General features: G+C 39.1%; 1 protein-coding gene across 1 annotated transcript in view; it reads right to left on the bottom strand.

The window, feature by feature from the left end:
• The window catches only part of ATP9B (ATPase, class II, type 9B), a 247304-nt gene that overhangs the window by 183656 nt on the left and 47778 nt on the right, over nt 1-15870 (bottom strand). The window contains exons 5-6 of the mRNA XM_015412490.1: nt 14900-15008; nt 6808-6866 (exon numbers count right to left, since the gene is read on the bottom strand). Coding sequence (XP_015267976.1) covers nt 6808-6866; nt 14900-15008 — 168 coding nt within the window. The remainder of the gene's footprint in view (nt 1-6807; nt 6867-14899; nt 15009-15870) is intronic.

Here is a 15870-nt window from a genome sequence, read left to right as displayed (position 1 = left end):
AGGAAATGGCCTTGGCTGCCCTGGTGGATGACATGCGCTGTAAGATGGGCAAGAGGAGTGTGATCCTCTTAACTCTCCTAGACCTCTCGGCAGCTTTTGATACCAATGATCATGGTATCATTCTGGACTGTCTGTCGGGGTTGGACCTGGAAGGCACTGTTTGCAGAGCAGTCCTACCTTGAAGGAAGATTTAACGATGTGGTACTGGGGACTCCAGCTCCACTTCTTGGCCTCAGCCCTATAGGGTCTTGCAAGGTTATATCTTGTCTCCCATGCTCTTTGGGCTGAGTTGCTGCTAATATGCAGACAACACACAACTCTTTCTCTCTCACTCTGCCCTCCCATCTAGCTCTTCCAGCCCTTCCAGCAATCCTGATCAGCTGTTGGCTGCTATGCTCTCACACCAAACAGGACCAAAGGGGTTTGCTGTATTTCAGAAAGGTATAGGACATTCATCACAGACTGCACTCCCCCTAAAGGAGCAGGTTCGTGGCCTGGGGGTGCCGCTAGATCCAGGCCCCCTGTTGCGTAACAGCAGCAGCTGGGGTGCCTTTCACCAGCTTTGGCTGGCAAACCAGCTGCAACCACTCCTGGGCAGGAAAGATCATGCCACTGTGGTTCATGCCCTGGTAACATCAAGATTAGATTACTGCAATGCACTCTGCATGGGGCTGCCCTTGAAGACTGCCTGGAAGCTACAGTAAGTACAGAACACTGCAGCCAGAATGCTGACTTGAGTGCGTTGTAGGGATCATATCACTCCTGTCCAGCGTTCCCTCTAAGCTGAGTTAGTGTGAGATAGCTCACAGTTTTTTAGCCACACATTTTTGTCTTCGCACAGGAAGGAGGGCTCCAGAGCAAACTAATTGATGCAGTAGCCAAATCGCTCGCTCACAACTTTAATGCCAGTTGGTCACAAAGTAGAATTTTTGCTCACAAGACTCCACAGCTTAGAGGGAGCATTGCTCCTGTCTCGTTTCATTTACACTGGGCTTCCAATTTGCTTCCAGAATTAACTCAAAGTGCTGGTATTGTCCTTTAAAGCTCTATATTTCCTAGGGCCAACATTCTTTAAGGGCTGCCTCCTCCCTAATGAATCTACCCATCTATTCTGGTCATCTTTGGAGGTCCTGCTTCGGGTGATCCCACCTTCTGAAGCTAGTAGGTGTGGGAACCCGAGAAAGGGCCTTCTCAGGCACGGCGCCAAAACTCTGGAACTTCCTCCTCAGGGAGATTTGTCTGTCTCCTTGTATTGTTCTCCCCCATCAGAGGATAAATTTTTTTGTTTGTTTGGCATACCCCCAACAACTGTTTTTGGCCCTTCCTCTTAATTTTGGAGTTATGCATGCTTCTGTTCATATGTTCATACTGGTTTATTTTATACCTACTTCATTTTAAATGCTTTTTAAAATGTTTTATGTTTGACTCCTTGGGGACCTTATTTGGGTGAAAAGGAACCATTAGAAATAATTAAATAATAACTTCAAAAAATACTCTACACATTAGACTTTTTTCTCTCTACAGGAGACAGACTACATCTGTAAGTCTCTTTTCCTTCTATGTGGTTAGACATAAGAAGAAAGGAATCTTTAGTACAGAGAATTGGGTTGGGATTCCCCTCTGCATAGATAATTGGAAGAAGGAATTCAATGTAACCTCCCCACCCTTAGTATAGATGTGTTTCCAAGAGCCACTGTCTGCAATCCAGCTATATATTAATATCCATGGTGATTACTGCTACTACATACTGATTAACAGAATTAAGACAGGTGACATAGTGACAGGAGTGCCAAACCAGCTAACTTAGCACCAAACCCCCATGCTAACAAGTAGCTGCTAGTCTGTTCTGCTACCTGGCATTACAGTCATTGGAGCTGTTGTTTCTAGAAGCATCCATGGTATAAACAAGACCCAGGATCTCAGAGCATTCCTAGACATGATTACTCAGTCCACAACTTATGCTGTACTATTACACTTAATCTGAGAATTATAGATACAAATAACTAATACCGGCAAGTATCATGTCTGTTCAGTTTATTTAATTTCACATAATGAATAACTGCTGAAATATTACAGATCCAGTGTCTTCTGTGTGCTCTATAGACAATTTGCCAAGGAGGATCTATTATGACATCTGAGATAAGCAAAATGGCATGACAATGAATCTTGTTTTGCTCTGTCAAAATTTTAAAAGATGAAATTTAATGCTTGTTTTAAAACTGTTATCTTATATCATCCCAATATTGCCAAAGAAACCTTCTTCTATAGTAAGGTGAAAAGAAAGGGAACAGCAATATATAAATCTTACTGAAGAACATGAACTCTATTGTATAGTCAATAACTGGGAACCCACTATCTGCAAAACTGAGAAGAAAAGCAAAAGGCAACTTCAGAAGTCAATAAATCATTCCTTAAATGACAAACATAAAATCAGATGAGCTGTCTTTATATAGATTAACTATACATCTTTACAACTTCTCTTTTTAATGTTGACATAAACCTTTTAGTCACATCTCAGGTTACTAGCTTTATCCTTTAAAACTGCTGCCTGTTAACAAGCTGAAGCTTTGATGAAAATACAGTGCTGTCACACACTGCTATACATAATTAATCTTACTATTCTCATTATAGTGGTGGGACACCAATAAAAACAGGTTCTCATACTTGCCAATTATCAGTTTCAGATATTTTCACTGTGGTACAAACAGATTTTTAAAATTTAAGAAAATTAAACCAAGCTTACGTTAATATTAGAAATATCTACCTTGCTGCTGGTAGAACGATTATTAAATAAAATAAACCTGAATGCTGAGGGATGAATTGGTAGGCAGATGGAAAAGCTAAAATTTTCTAATTATGAAAAAAGCTCTCATTTGGGCACTTCCAGGGTTTTAATGAATATGTGTTATATATCTTTATTACAGATTCAGGTGGGTAGCTGTGTTGGTCTAAAGCCAGGGGTCATTTGGGGGGGACGCGGGGGGACGCCATCCCCCCGGGTGAGGTGCGGGAGGGCAGGGCCTGGAGCTCCCTGCTGGTGCCCGCTGGAGGTCACCGCCGGCTGTGGGGAGGACACACTTCCGGTGATGTCAGGGGGTGTGGCATATGCTAATGAGTTATGCTAATGAGTCCCCCTAGCTCTTTTTCTACGAAATGACCCCTGTCTAAAGCAACAGAACAAAGTTTGAGTCCAGTGGCAACTTTAAGACCAACAAAGTTTAATTCTGGGTATAAGCTTTTGTGTGCATGCACAATTCTTCAGATACATTGAAACAGATTTCCTTTAATTCTGGGTATAAGCGAGAACTAAGTGACTTAACATGTGTAGTGAGAAAAGCCAATATTACTCAAAGTTCAAAGTCATTCTGTGGCATTCTGGATAAAATCTATTTCATGTAGTGATTACAGCAGTCCTGAAATTAATCTGTTCTGAAAAATCTGTCCCTTTGCTTATTTTAAGCCTTGAAATCCTTTCGTTTAAATGGTTATTTTTGGCACAGTCAATGGCCAGCATATGGAACTTTATCAGCAATGATTTGTTAATTCTGCTGCTATCAAGAGCCACCAAGCTAGAACCAGTAACACTCAGTGCGTGCTGCAGTTCAGTTTTGGAAATCCAATCATAGATTGCCTACATAATGTGTAGCTTGGCCCTAAGTTTCATCATGTTCCGCTGAGACTGCAGCTCACAAATACAGACTGTTCGGAGCCACAATATTGGTTCTATGTGGGACAGCTGGTAGTAGTACTAGAATCAGCTTTAGTGAGGGTCTCAGTTGCCAGTGCAGAAAATCTAAGGAAAGCAGACTGAAAAGAAAATCAACGGTCACAGCCAAAACTGTTGGACCACTAGGTCTAAGGATATACAACAGAAACAGAAGCCTAACCTGAAGAAGTGATTGCAACGGTAGTAGTACAAACTGTTCCAAAATAAAAAGAGGGGGCCAAGAGTTAATGCTACAGATTAACTATGTCGATTAGGCAAGAAATAGAAGATGAAAAAGGAGTATTTACAGATACCCTATGATCAGCAGAAGCCACTATCTTGGATCCAAAGGGCTTCTTGCACAAAAGGAAGACATTTCCACATTTTCAGGGGGTCTTCTAATTTCCATGGATTTTCTCCTTCCACTGCATTCGCCCTTACCACATCCTATGGCACTCACGAATGTTGCTTACTCTCATGAGTGCTGTGGGAGACACAGGGGGCTCCAGGTAGAACGGAAAGGTAGGACAGCCCCATTGCATAAGTATAATTCCTCTTGCAATGCTTTCAAGCCAAATCATAGAATGGAGCACATATATAGATCAAACGGGAGTCAGAAGCCTACAGAGGGCATCTAAAAAAAGTACAGAACATTTCATAGGCCCTCTTTCAAGCCAATATGGAATGCAGTTCACCAATTTCATGGGGTGCGTTTTTAATGCTGTCCATCGGAAGCACTTAAAAACTTGAAGACGACAACTCTTTTGTACATTTTATTCTAATGTAATTCCAAAACATAAGGAAGAATATAGGGTTGGATCCTACCACAATGCATAAGAAATTAACCTAAGGGATTTTTGCTGCCCCCATGTGTCCCTCCTCCACAAAGTCATAGCTGAGGGTATTATGAGTTCAGACAGCGTGGGATATAGAATGAGGACTAAAGGAAGGAGAGAAAAATCAGCAGAAATAACTCTTCCATTGGGCTGCAGCTTCCCATTCTACATGTAATGTTGTTGCTGAAGTCCCATGACACTGAGGGCTGGCATTTCAGGGGCAGAGGGGGATGCAGTGGGTAGGATGAGGCAGCAAAAATCCCTTCATATACTCCACTCTGAGTTACAGAAGCCCCAAGAAACAGTGTATTTCATATGAGAGCTCCCTTATTCTGAATGTTATCAAATATGAAAAAATGTTCAAATGAAAAGTAGACTTAAAAGTTACTCAATGTGGAAAGCGTGACTTTGGCTCCCATTTATGCCATTCCCCCCATGTTTCTCTACCTTCAGATAACTATCTTGCATTGGAATGGTTTCCATTTTCCAGAGATATTTCTGCAGCCCTAATAAAAATCCCCCTCTCCACTTGCATTCTTAAGGCTGTATCAATATTCCATGGGCTACAGAAGACATACAACATTGCTGCCCCTTTTCTAATGCAAACCCTCTCAAAAATTAAACTAGCTTTAACTTCTTTCTATACAGTGTGTCAGATAACAAACACATGACATTAACAATCAGCTTACTCTAGTTTTAAAGAAAAACAGAGTACTTTAAGTACGAGCTATTATGTAGCTATAGGGAAAAAAATAGATATTGGCAGACAAGTTACCATCCAAAAATGCAAGGCACAACTAAGATTATGTTAGTGATAAATCGCTTAAATTACACCGAAACTACATCTTATTTCTCCAATTCATTCATTTTAAGTGTTGTCAGTGAATCAGGAACTTAAATTGAAAAATACTGTCTAAATGCAAAAAAAATTATTTAAATGCTATATAGTAAATTCAGACTGGGATGATTCACACCTGCATGTACATGATATGATTACTCAAAAGTTGATGGTTCTCAAATGAAAGTCTTAACTAATTCTCCTGAAAAGCACTGTTTGGGGTGATGTGAATCCGTCATTCCCAAAAGATTATTTTTATGTAATGAAAAATAAAATGAATGAATAGGTATTAACCTATAATTACACAAAAGGAAATGTGCTAGAAACAAAACGCTAAAGGACAGAATGAGAAAAACATCAAAAATTAAAGGAAAAACACTCAAACATACATGTGAATGTGTACATGTGTTTTGTCGAACTTCTGGAAACCTAGGGACTGACACACTAAAATATGCTGTTGCAACCTAGTCATGCTATAGCTACGTGACTCTTTTTAGTGTTCCCATTTTCTATCCTTCAAAATGGTTGACTACAGTGATTTAACTGATTTAATTTGTACTGCATATCTGATATATTTCCAAAATGCCTTTTTCCCAGAGGCAAATTAAAAAGGAATGACTAAAAACAGATCTATGCAGATGTTTCATTCAGGTGAGAACCATACAGTCATTATTTTTCTTGGGGTTCACCCATCCCTCTCATTTCCCCTCACAAAGAAGCAAAAGTAATGGATTGAGCTGAGCCACATTCAGTGGAGCACTGTACAGAATCAAGCAGCCAGGTAAATGCCACACTGAAAATACAGTACAGGCCAGCATATTCGATCTTTTAATTCTGTAGTACAAGGGAAGAAAACAGGATGTTCAACAGCCGGTCATTTCGAGGGGGATCGCGGGGGAACACAGTTCCCCCGGGTGAGGTGCGGGGCACACGATGAAGCCTCGCTCCCTGCTTCCGGTCGCCCCGCTTCCAGCCCTCATTCAGCCAGGAGGAGGCAGGAGAAGAGGGAGGGTAAGCTGCTTCCACCCCGCCTCTCCCCACCCATGCCTACCTGGGGCCAGGGAGGGCCTTGGCGGGGCTTCCTCGCACTCCGGCCAGCCTTGCAGGTCCACCGCTGGCCCCCTGATGTCAGGGGGTGTGGCATATGCTAATGAGTTATGCTAATGAGTTCCCCTAGCTCTTTTTCAACGAAACGACCCCTGAAGGTGAGAAAGCTCCTTGGAATACAATGCCTCAGCAGATTTATGGAATACCAGTGCAAAATACAAATAATTTTATTTGCTGTATCATTAAATATTTGACAATTTTCTTTATCTTCTGTCACAGGGCAGATTTCTAGGAAGTGTGGGTACATGTCCAGAAAAAAAGATACACAGACAACATTCAGAATCTTGATTATCTAAAATATGTATTTTAAAAACAACCACCTTTTCCACTATGATGAGGTCTCCAACTTGAATGTCTGAGCTTTTAACTTGCACTTTACCTTTGAAGAAAAAAAGAAATTTATAAACATAAGTAATTATGAGTAAATCACAAACGTTCTTATGTTAGTTTACTCCAGCAGTGCTGCTTTGTGGAAATTTGTATTACAGCAAAGTTTTTTAAAAGACTATTTTAATACATGTGGTCTTAAAGTAACCAGTATCTTCGTCAATCTAATCATGCTGTGTTAAAAGACTGCACTTAATTGTCACAATTTTATGAGGAAAGAAACTGAGAGGCTAAATGACATGGTAAAAAACAAAGAAAACCATCGGCAATCAAAATTATACTTCTGATTTTACTGGATATCCCTAGGCATAACATCTCTTCTCTGCACATCTTACAATTAGATGTCCATCCTTTCCAGTTTATAAATATGTAAAATTAATGTCTCAAGCATTTTATATGGATTTTCAAAATTTGTGGATAAGAAGCAAACTTCTGTTTCTGTCATATTAATTTTCCTATGATCATACAAAACATAACACAATGCAGAGTCAGACCGGTGATCTTATACGGATTACTTCAAACTTTACTTTGGAGTGAGTTAACCAGACGCCACATTGGGAAAAACTGATGAGATGAATTGGAAAATCAATGCTGCAAATTAATTCTTTTCTCAGGAACTGTAAATACATCTTAAACTAGAGAAATGAGAATGACCTAAAATTTGAAAATAATTTTTCTGCAACATCAGGTCTTTTGGGGGTAAATTCAATAGCTATTAAGATCTGCTGAATCTGAGGACCTTAACTGTCAAAGATATACCAGCTCCCAGGAAACCCTATTCTGAATGCTCTAAATTTTACTTTCCAAGCCCCACTGGCTCCCAAATATATTCTAAGCGCTGTTTGTTTATTTATTTATAGGAGGAGTTGTGACTCAGCAGTCGAGCATTTGCTTGACATGCAGAAAGTCCCCAGTTCAATTCCTGGCATCTCCAGTTAAAAGGATCAGGCGGTAGGTGATGGGGAGAGCCACTGCTGATTCAGTATAAAGCAGCTTCATTTCCTTGTACTCTCTTAAGATCTTGAGCATACACAACTTTTTCATTTAGACAGCAAGCTACCATGCAATTAACATTTAAGGTTTCTACTGCCAAAGTCTCTCACCAGGAAGACCTATAATCCTCACACAAGGAACTATATCCTCAATCCAGGCGGATAACAGTTCATTGCTCAAGATGTAGGTCTTAATTTAATGTTTCTCACTTGTTCAGCTGATGCATTTCTGCCCAAGAGTCTTTTTCTCTGGAATGGCATAGAAGCTGTCACTAAGACAGCAAGACTTTTCTTTTAAGCCAAGGTGAATCACAGGAGCACTGCAACCTACTCTTCTGCAGAATGGCATACAAATTTATAATTTTAAATTCACAGTATTTGTATGTGGCAACAGAAACAGCTGTTTCCAAAGCAAGCAACATCTAAATTCAGGTAATTTTAACCCAATGTCCACTTTTTTAACAGCAAAGTTGACAGAACATGTCTCAGTAATAAAAAATATACTTTGAAACCTTAAGAAAGCTATAAATAACTTCCATTTGCTATCTGAACCAGTATTCATTAGGCATCAGTTTACTAAACACAAATTATATAATATTACAACTTTGAAAAGACAATGAGAAAAACATCAAATGCAATTCACTGCGTAAATTATTTCTGCAAACTATTTTTTCCTTCTAAACACATCTCACTAACTAGAAAACATTCTTCACCATCTGTGTAATTGCCAATAAAAAAGTCCAAAGCTGTCAGAATTGGATGCATATCCACTCTTTATAGTCCACCAAGGCAAAAGCCTTTGCCTAAAGCCGTATGTGAAACTAGAACACAATTAAGTGTCTATCATAATTCATTACACTTGAATGGCTCAAGAGGATTGTAATGATTTTTTTAAATCATGCACTCACCAATATTTTACTATGGATCTCAACAAAAAGCATGCAAAATTATTTTAAAAACTGCAAAAGGAGGATAAAAATTGCCCTCTCCCTTCAAGACACTGTCTCCACCAAAGAGATTCTTGGTATGGACAATTCTGTATTATTTTAATGCAGTGCTTTGGTTTAGTGCAATAAGATAGAGCAAGGAGAGGCTTTAGGGCAACAGAGAGTTGAGAAAGAAGCACAGAGAAAGCAGAGGCTTCATTGTTGTTAGAAGTAAACTAATTATTAAAGAATAATAAACCTCTAAGCTGCTGTCAGCCAAGAAACACCAGGAATTAAGCCAATGTCAAACATTCAAATCAAGATAAGCTCATTCTATTTCTAAAATGAAGAAAAGCTTTGATTTTTTTCATAATAAGCAGCATTTTATGGAGCTCATCCATATACAAACAACAGTGTAGGTAATGTTCTAGGTGCCATCTTTGAGGACAGCTTGATGGGAGCAAGGGGAAGATGCATCTCACGAGCATTGCCTGTACTGTCAATCACCCTCCAAATGAATCTTCCAAGGCCTGCTGTGTTATGCCCTTCAAGGGTCTTAAATGTTTTGTTTTTTAAAAAAAAATCAGCAGGAATTTGATTGAATGTCAAAGTCTTGGTATGTATTTTGACAGGGTTTCCTTCTGAAGGGATTGGACAGCATCCTGAAGAACTGCCTTCTAAACTCACCCCCCAAAAGTATACATGAAACAGAATGGTACTCAGATCCTCCTTGCTTAGGGAGAAACTCTGTTTGGAAATGTTTTAGCATTCAGAGGGTAACAGCATTAAAGTGGCGGAAGGCTAGGTTACAGGGTGTTGGGGAAAGATGGACTGCAGCAGAACCACGCCCCATAACGTAGGCTAAGGTTTGATGATTTGTGTGAGTGTGTGTAAAAAGGAGTTAAATTTGTATTTTACAATGTTAGCCACTTTGAGGGGTATAGCTGAAATAGAATTTTCGTCACTGCTGCCTTACTTCATTTTATTTTATTGTATTGTATTTGTTTTCCATACATTTAATGCTTTAAGGTGAATTTAAGCATTAAAAATATTTAATACATAAAAGTTTAAAATAATTAAAAAAAACCAATTTAAACAAAATGAAGTCAGAAAAAAAACTATGCATTTAAATACCTGCCCAGTTCAGAAACATAAGTCACCCACAAAGAGTTAACTGGAAAGTACTGGGATAACAAAGCATTTGCTGTGGAAGAGAACTCAGCAAATATCCAAGGGGAAAATGGATAAGAAAGTTTTCTCTTTTAAAATAATATAAGGAGAGAACTATTTAACTTGAACCTTCATATCACCTTCTAAGAATTACAGTGTGATCATTTTCTGTAGTGCTATGAATTTTCATGGGGTTATGACCAATGCTCCCTCTAAACTGTGGAGTCTTGTGAGCAAAAATTCTACTGTGTGAGCTACTGGCATTAAAGTTGTGAGCGAGTGATTTGGCCGCTGCATAAATCAGTTTGCTCTGGGGCCATCCTTCCTGAGCTGAGACAGAAATGTGTGAGCCGGAGGCTAAAAAACTGTGAGGTAGCTCACACTAACTCACCTTAGAGGGAACACTGGTTACGACAAAGAACCACTGGTGATGTGTTTGCCTTCAGTCCAACACTAATTCAGAGTGACGTTGACATCACATATCCAAATCTGATTTGATACATGGCATACCACGTTTACTACATGTCTGATTAGCTGAGATATCTTGGGGAAGAAACACGTCAGGGTGGCAAGGGGAAGAGAGAATCACTAACAACCTCTGTGAAGAGGGGCAAAGAGAAGTATTATGGGTTTCAGAAACATTCTGAATCACCTGGAAGTCCAATTTTGCTTAAAAACTTTTGGTCTTGAAAAATTGGCACAGTCACCACATAAATGTATGCAGATTTCCCCCCCTGTATCAAGTAACTTCTATTACAGTAGAAATGACGCTGATACAACATAGAAATCCAGACAACCAATGGCGGGGGGGGGGGGAGATGGGTATACCATGTGTGACACCAGCCTTGTATTTTGAAAAATATTTATATTCCATGTTACAGTTTTATAAAATCCCCGGGTGGTGAAAAATAGTCAGTGTTAAAAAATAAAGCAAAGAAACAAAGCAACACAGCAGGTTAGAACAGTCAGAATAAAAAAGAGCAGCAGCAGTAGCTAACAGAGACCATCTAGTTCTTAATAGTCATCACCTTCACCTGGACCCTGAATGCTAGAGAAGAAGGAGCAGAGCAAACTTCTCTTGGATGAGAAGAGTCTTGGCACCAAGTTAAAATGGTGATACTTCTGAAGGTGGGAAGACACAAAGACCGACCTCAGTGGAAGATTTCAGTGTGCTGATACAGTCACATGGAAGTAGCATAGTTTTAAAATAATGTAGATCCAACTCATTCAGAGCTTTAAAGGTTAAACCAAGTATTTTAAATTGGGCTTGATAGTCAATGCACGCGTCATGTGACTGGCCTGATATGATCCCACTTATGCTTACAGTTTGATCATCATATTATGGACCAGGTATAGTTTCCAGGCACTCTTCAAAAGCCGCCCTATGAAGAAATGTTAAAGTAGACTGCTTTGGATGTAATTAAGGTATAAATGATTGTGGCTAGGTCATTCTTCTCTAGCCTAAGCAAGGAAAAAGCACTCCAGACCATTGTTACTGCCTGCACATCCAGAGGCAGAGATGGATCCAAGACCATTCCCAAACTGTGAACCTACAAGTATGCAATCTCATCCAATATTGTGTACACGAACCCAAGATTTTATATGTTCTATACAAAGCAGATGTACTGCTTATTGGGACTGAACTTCACCCGCCCCCCATCCAAACAACCTCCTCAGCCAATTTCATTTAAATTTTAGGGAGAAAAAAATGGAACTATGACATCCCAAAAGACAATGGCTATGGGATACAGTAGTCTCCCAGAGCTATCTTTCAGTCTGCCCTCTATGAAATGATGCCCCTGCAAGGCACTTCAGAATGATACCATGGCTGATGGTATCAAAAGCTACTGAAAGACTGAGGACCACCACCTGGGACTCACTCCTTCTACCATTTCCCTTCTAGAGTGACCAAACCTACCCTGTGTGTTTAGGATTATAGCTTAAGTCTATTTAGTATAAACACAGATTAAGTATTCATCATTATACAAGATTTTGGTAGAATACTGTGATGTGTTTATCCTTCTGTCGTTCACAACACAGCATTGTCTCAAGCATTAAAAAAACCCATGACGAGTTTGGATACATCCTTCATCATCTGCTCTCTAACCTTTTTCTCCTTTGTACCTCTATGCTTCTCCCATTAATGATCTAATCCTGCCCACTCCTTTATAAACCTGACTACTATGGTAGTCCTTGGAGGTCCTGCTTCAGTAGCCCCTGCCTTCTGAGATTACGCAAGTGGCAAAATGGCAAACCGGGAGAGGGCCTTTTTGGTCATAGCATGAAAACTCCGTAACTCTCTTCCTGGGGAGACTTGTCTGTCACCTTCTGTTGCCACCTTCCACCAGCAGGTGAAGACTTTTTTTTTTGTTTCTTTTAGTGTTCCCTCAGTGACCCCTCCTTCCAACTCAATGTTTTAACTGTTTTTAATGTTCTGTATTTATTTTAACTCTGGCATTTTTAATGATGCATGTTTTTGCTGAAAACTAACCATTTAGCCCCAATATTTTATACTGACACCTAAACTATTTTTTCTTGTCAGAGACCTCTTTACATCTACAAAGGGGACCAGCAATTTAAAGATACAACAATAATGGAAGAAATTGCTGTTAGGTTCACACAATAGCACTGTAGAGACAAAAATGAATAAATAAACTTGTTGAGATGACGTTCAATGATGTTTGTAATTTCTATATTTTCAGGACAAAGGACGTCTGACACTGAAGATAGGTGATACGAACATCTCGAGTGGTAGTTCGTTTCGAGACACAACTCTTTTTCAACCACAATTCCTATCAAAAGCAGATGGAATACAATGAGCTCCTGAACAATATACATAGGCTATGATTGAATTAATAAAGAATAAAGTTACATACAGATTCTCTGGTTGTCTTTTTGTATACAGAGGTAGTATCAATCTTTTCCTGTAATATACAAAACATGATATGAGAACAAAAGCAAGTTGCATAACTCAATCCCTATTAATGGTACATTCATGTTAAAAAACTTACCAACAACAGTTCCAACAGCACATAGGCTAACAAGTTTATAATACAGCACGCAGGCTTACTAGTTTTCAGTCCGGACAACAAGTCTTACTGAGTACAAGCATCCATTTCCTTAAATAGGTGCAAAATGCAAACAAGGTAAATTGTTTGTGCATGCAAGGATGGCCAACTTACCAGTACATATAACTTTAGCACAAATTAATAGATGCATCAGGCTAAGGACAAAACCACAAAACATATATACAGTGAATTCTCTAGTATTACATAGCATTATATTATAGTCAGTAGCCTTCTATAGTCAATCCCTATTAAGTGTACATACATAATAAAAAGCTTATCAACAACAGTTCCAGCAGCCATAGGCTAACAAATTTATGATTCAGCACACAGGCTTAATAACAATCCGGACAACAAGTCTTACTTGTATATGTTTTGTAGTTTTGTCCTTAGCCTGATGCATCTATCAATTTGTGCTAAAGTTATATGTACTGGTAAGTTGGCCATCCTTGCATGCACAAGCAATTTACCTTGTTTGTATTTTGCACCTATTTAAGGAAATGGATGCTTGTACTCAGTAAGACTTGTTGTCCGGACTGAAAACTAGTAAGCCTGCGTGCTGTATTATAAACTTGTTAGCCTATGTGCTGTTGGAACTGTTGTTGGTAAGTTTTTTAACATGAATGTACCATTAATAGGGATTGAGTTATGCAACTTGCTTTTGTTCTCATATCATGTTTTGTATATTACAGGAAAAGATTGATACTACCTCTGTATACAAAAAGACAACCAGAGAATCTGTATGTAACTTTATTCTTTATTAATTCAATCATAGCCTATGTATATTGTTCAGGAGCTCATTGTATTCCATCTGCTTTTGATAGGAATTGTGGTTGAAAAAGAGTTGTGTCTCGAAACGAACTACCACTCGAGATGTTCGTATCACCTATCTTCAGTGTCAGACGTCCTTTGTCCTGAAAATATAGAAATTACAAACATCATTGAACGTCATCTCAACAAGTTTATTTATTCATTTTTGTCTCTACAGTGCTATTGTGTGAACCTAACAGCAATTTCTTCCATTATTGTTAGAGACCTCTTTACTACATTCAGGCAGACATCCTATATATGCATGTTTATTTTGGCAGTAAACACCACTGAACTTCGTAGAACTTTTGTCTGAGTTACAATGCTCAAGACAGGAATATAAATAAAATAATTTCCAAATAACTTAAAAATGCTATTCGATTAACCTTTTAAATCAATCCTACCACATTTTAAATATATTAATTTTTGTTTACAGAAACAGCAGTTTTCTCCAGCTTTCCAAAAATTTCAATAAAGACACTGGATCAGAAAGTAATGTGAAATCACAGTTCCTAAGTCAAGATCCTGCATTTCTTCTCTGAAGAAGCAATGCCTCTGTTCACAGCTTCACTGTTAATTTTTATATGGTTTCTTTTCCAGCTTCAGTCTCAAAGAAATGGTCTTTCAGGCAGTAACATTTTTAAAGGTATTTGTACAACAATGTATAATGTTAAATGCACTTGCCAAAGTTCTCTAAGTAATGCTTCAGAAATTATTTGTGGTGAACTGAATTTTTTACACCTTACTGAACTTCCTTTTCCTAAGAAATATCTACCTGTAACATCTTCCTGGACTGCACAATATGTGTCTCACCAAGATGAATGCAGTATACCAACTATGTCTTATGTGGACCCACCAGGGGCTTGCTAAACCATTTCATTTTGCTGCTTGCCTGGGACTGCAAAAACAGTGAGGTTGTCAAACATCTGGCAAACCACAACACTTGGCTGCTGGGCTGCATTCAGCATGGTGGATCGCAGGCCTGGTTTAGACAGTTTGCAATTAGCACAGACAAGGGGACACGAATGCTTATACATGATTCATAGGGGAAAAAAGATTGCTAACCTCGTATTGTGAGCTTGCTATAGAACTGCGAGTTCATTTCCTTGTCTCGCTGGTAACGACGAAATTCATCAACTGCCTCCCGTACCACTGTGACAGCCAAAACAAATCCCTGTTTAAAAAATAACAAACATTTCCCAAAATGGAAAAGATTTCTATTAAAGTACACAGATGACCTAACAGTAGAGGAGAAAGTATGTGCTTATATTTCATTTCAAGAAAACAATTTTAGGTGGTTTTAATTTTTCTTCTTTTCCCCCTAAGCTTATAATTATTCCATAGCAGCTGATCAAAAACTGAGATACAATCAAGAGATCTTATAAATATTCCCAAAAGATATCACTGAAATAATTGCACAAAATCTAAAATAACTGACATCCCATCAGGATGAATCTCAGATCTATTCATGTGAGTTGGAGTTAGGCCACTCAGCATTCCCACCTTGGCAGAAGCTGAATGACCTATCTCCTGGCGACCTCCAACCCGAAATCCTGATGCCTCTACTGCTGATTGCTAGAAACGTGGGGAGGAAATGGAGGGAAACTGGTGTTATTTGGGGAAATTATGGCATCATTTAACAGAGTTGCATTTACTTGTAACTGCTGTTCATCGAGTATCTTCTGTGCAGGTACTGTACACTCTCAGGCTAGCCACAGAGAATTTTCAAGCTCAAAAAAACCTGGAAAGGTCTCTCTTCCCCAGGTCCATAGCCAGGAAATTTTTGGTGGGGTGCCAAATCATTTGGTTGGGGAGCGGTAAGCTTAAACAAAATACCACTAATTAGATTAATGGTAAACAAATCAAGCCTTGATTTCACAGTCCAGCTCTTCTCTACCTCTCTGGCAATTTTTATACATTTCTCCCTGCAATGGTTTCTTCCCCTCTTGAGGATCTGCCACCCTTACACAGCTCTCCCTGCAGAGTAGGCATTGTAAATTGTAGCAATGCAGTTCTGGCTTTCTCTCCCTCCACAC

The sequence above is a fragment of the Gekko japonicus genome, unplaced genomic scaffold (assembly GCF_001447785.1).
Source record: "Gekko japonicus isolate JY-2015 unplaced genomic scaffold, Gekko_japonicus_V1.1 scaffold54, whole genome shotgun sequence".
Lineage (NCBI taxonomy): Eukaryota > Metazoa > Chordata > Lepidosauria > Squamata > Gekkonidae > Gekko > Gekko japonicus.
Note: the sequence above shows the minus strand (reverse complement) of the source record. Positions and strands in the feature narration are given on the sequence as shown.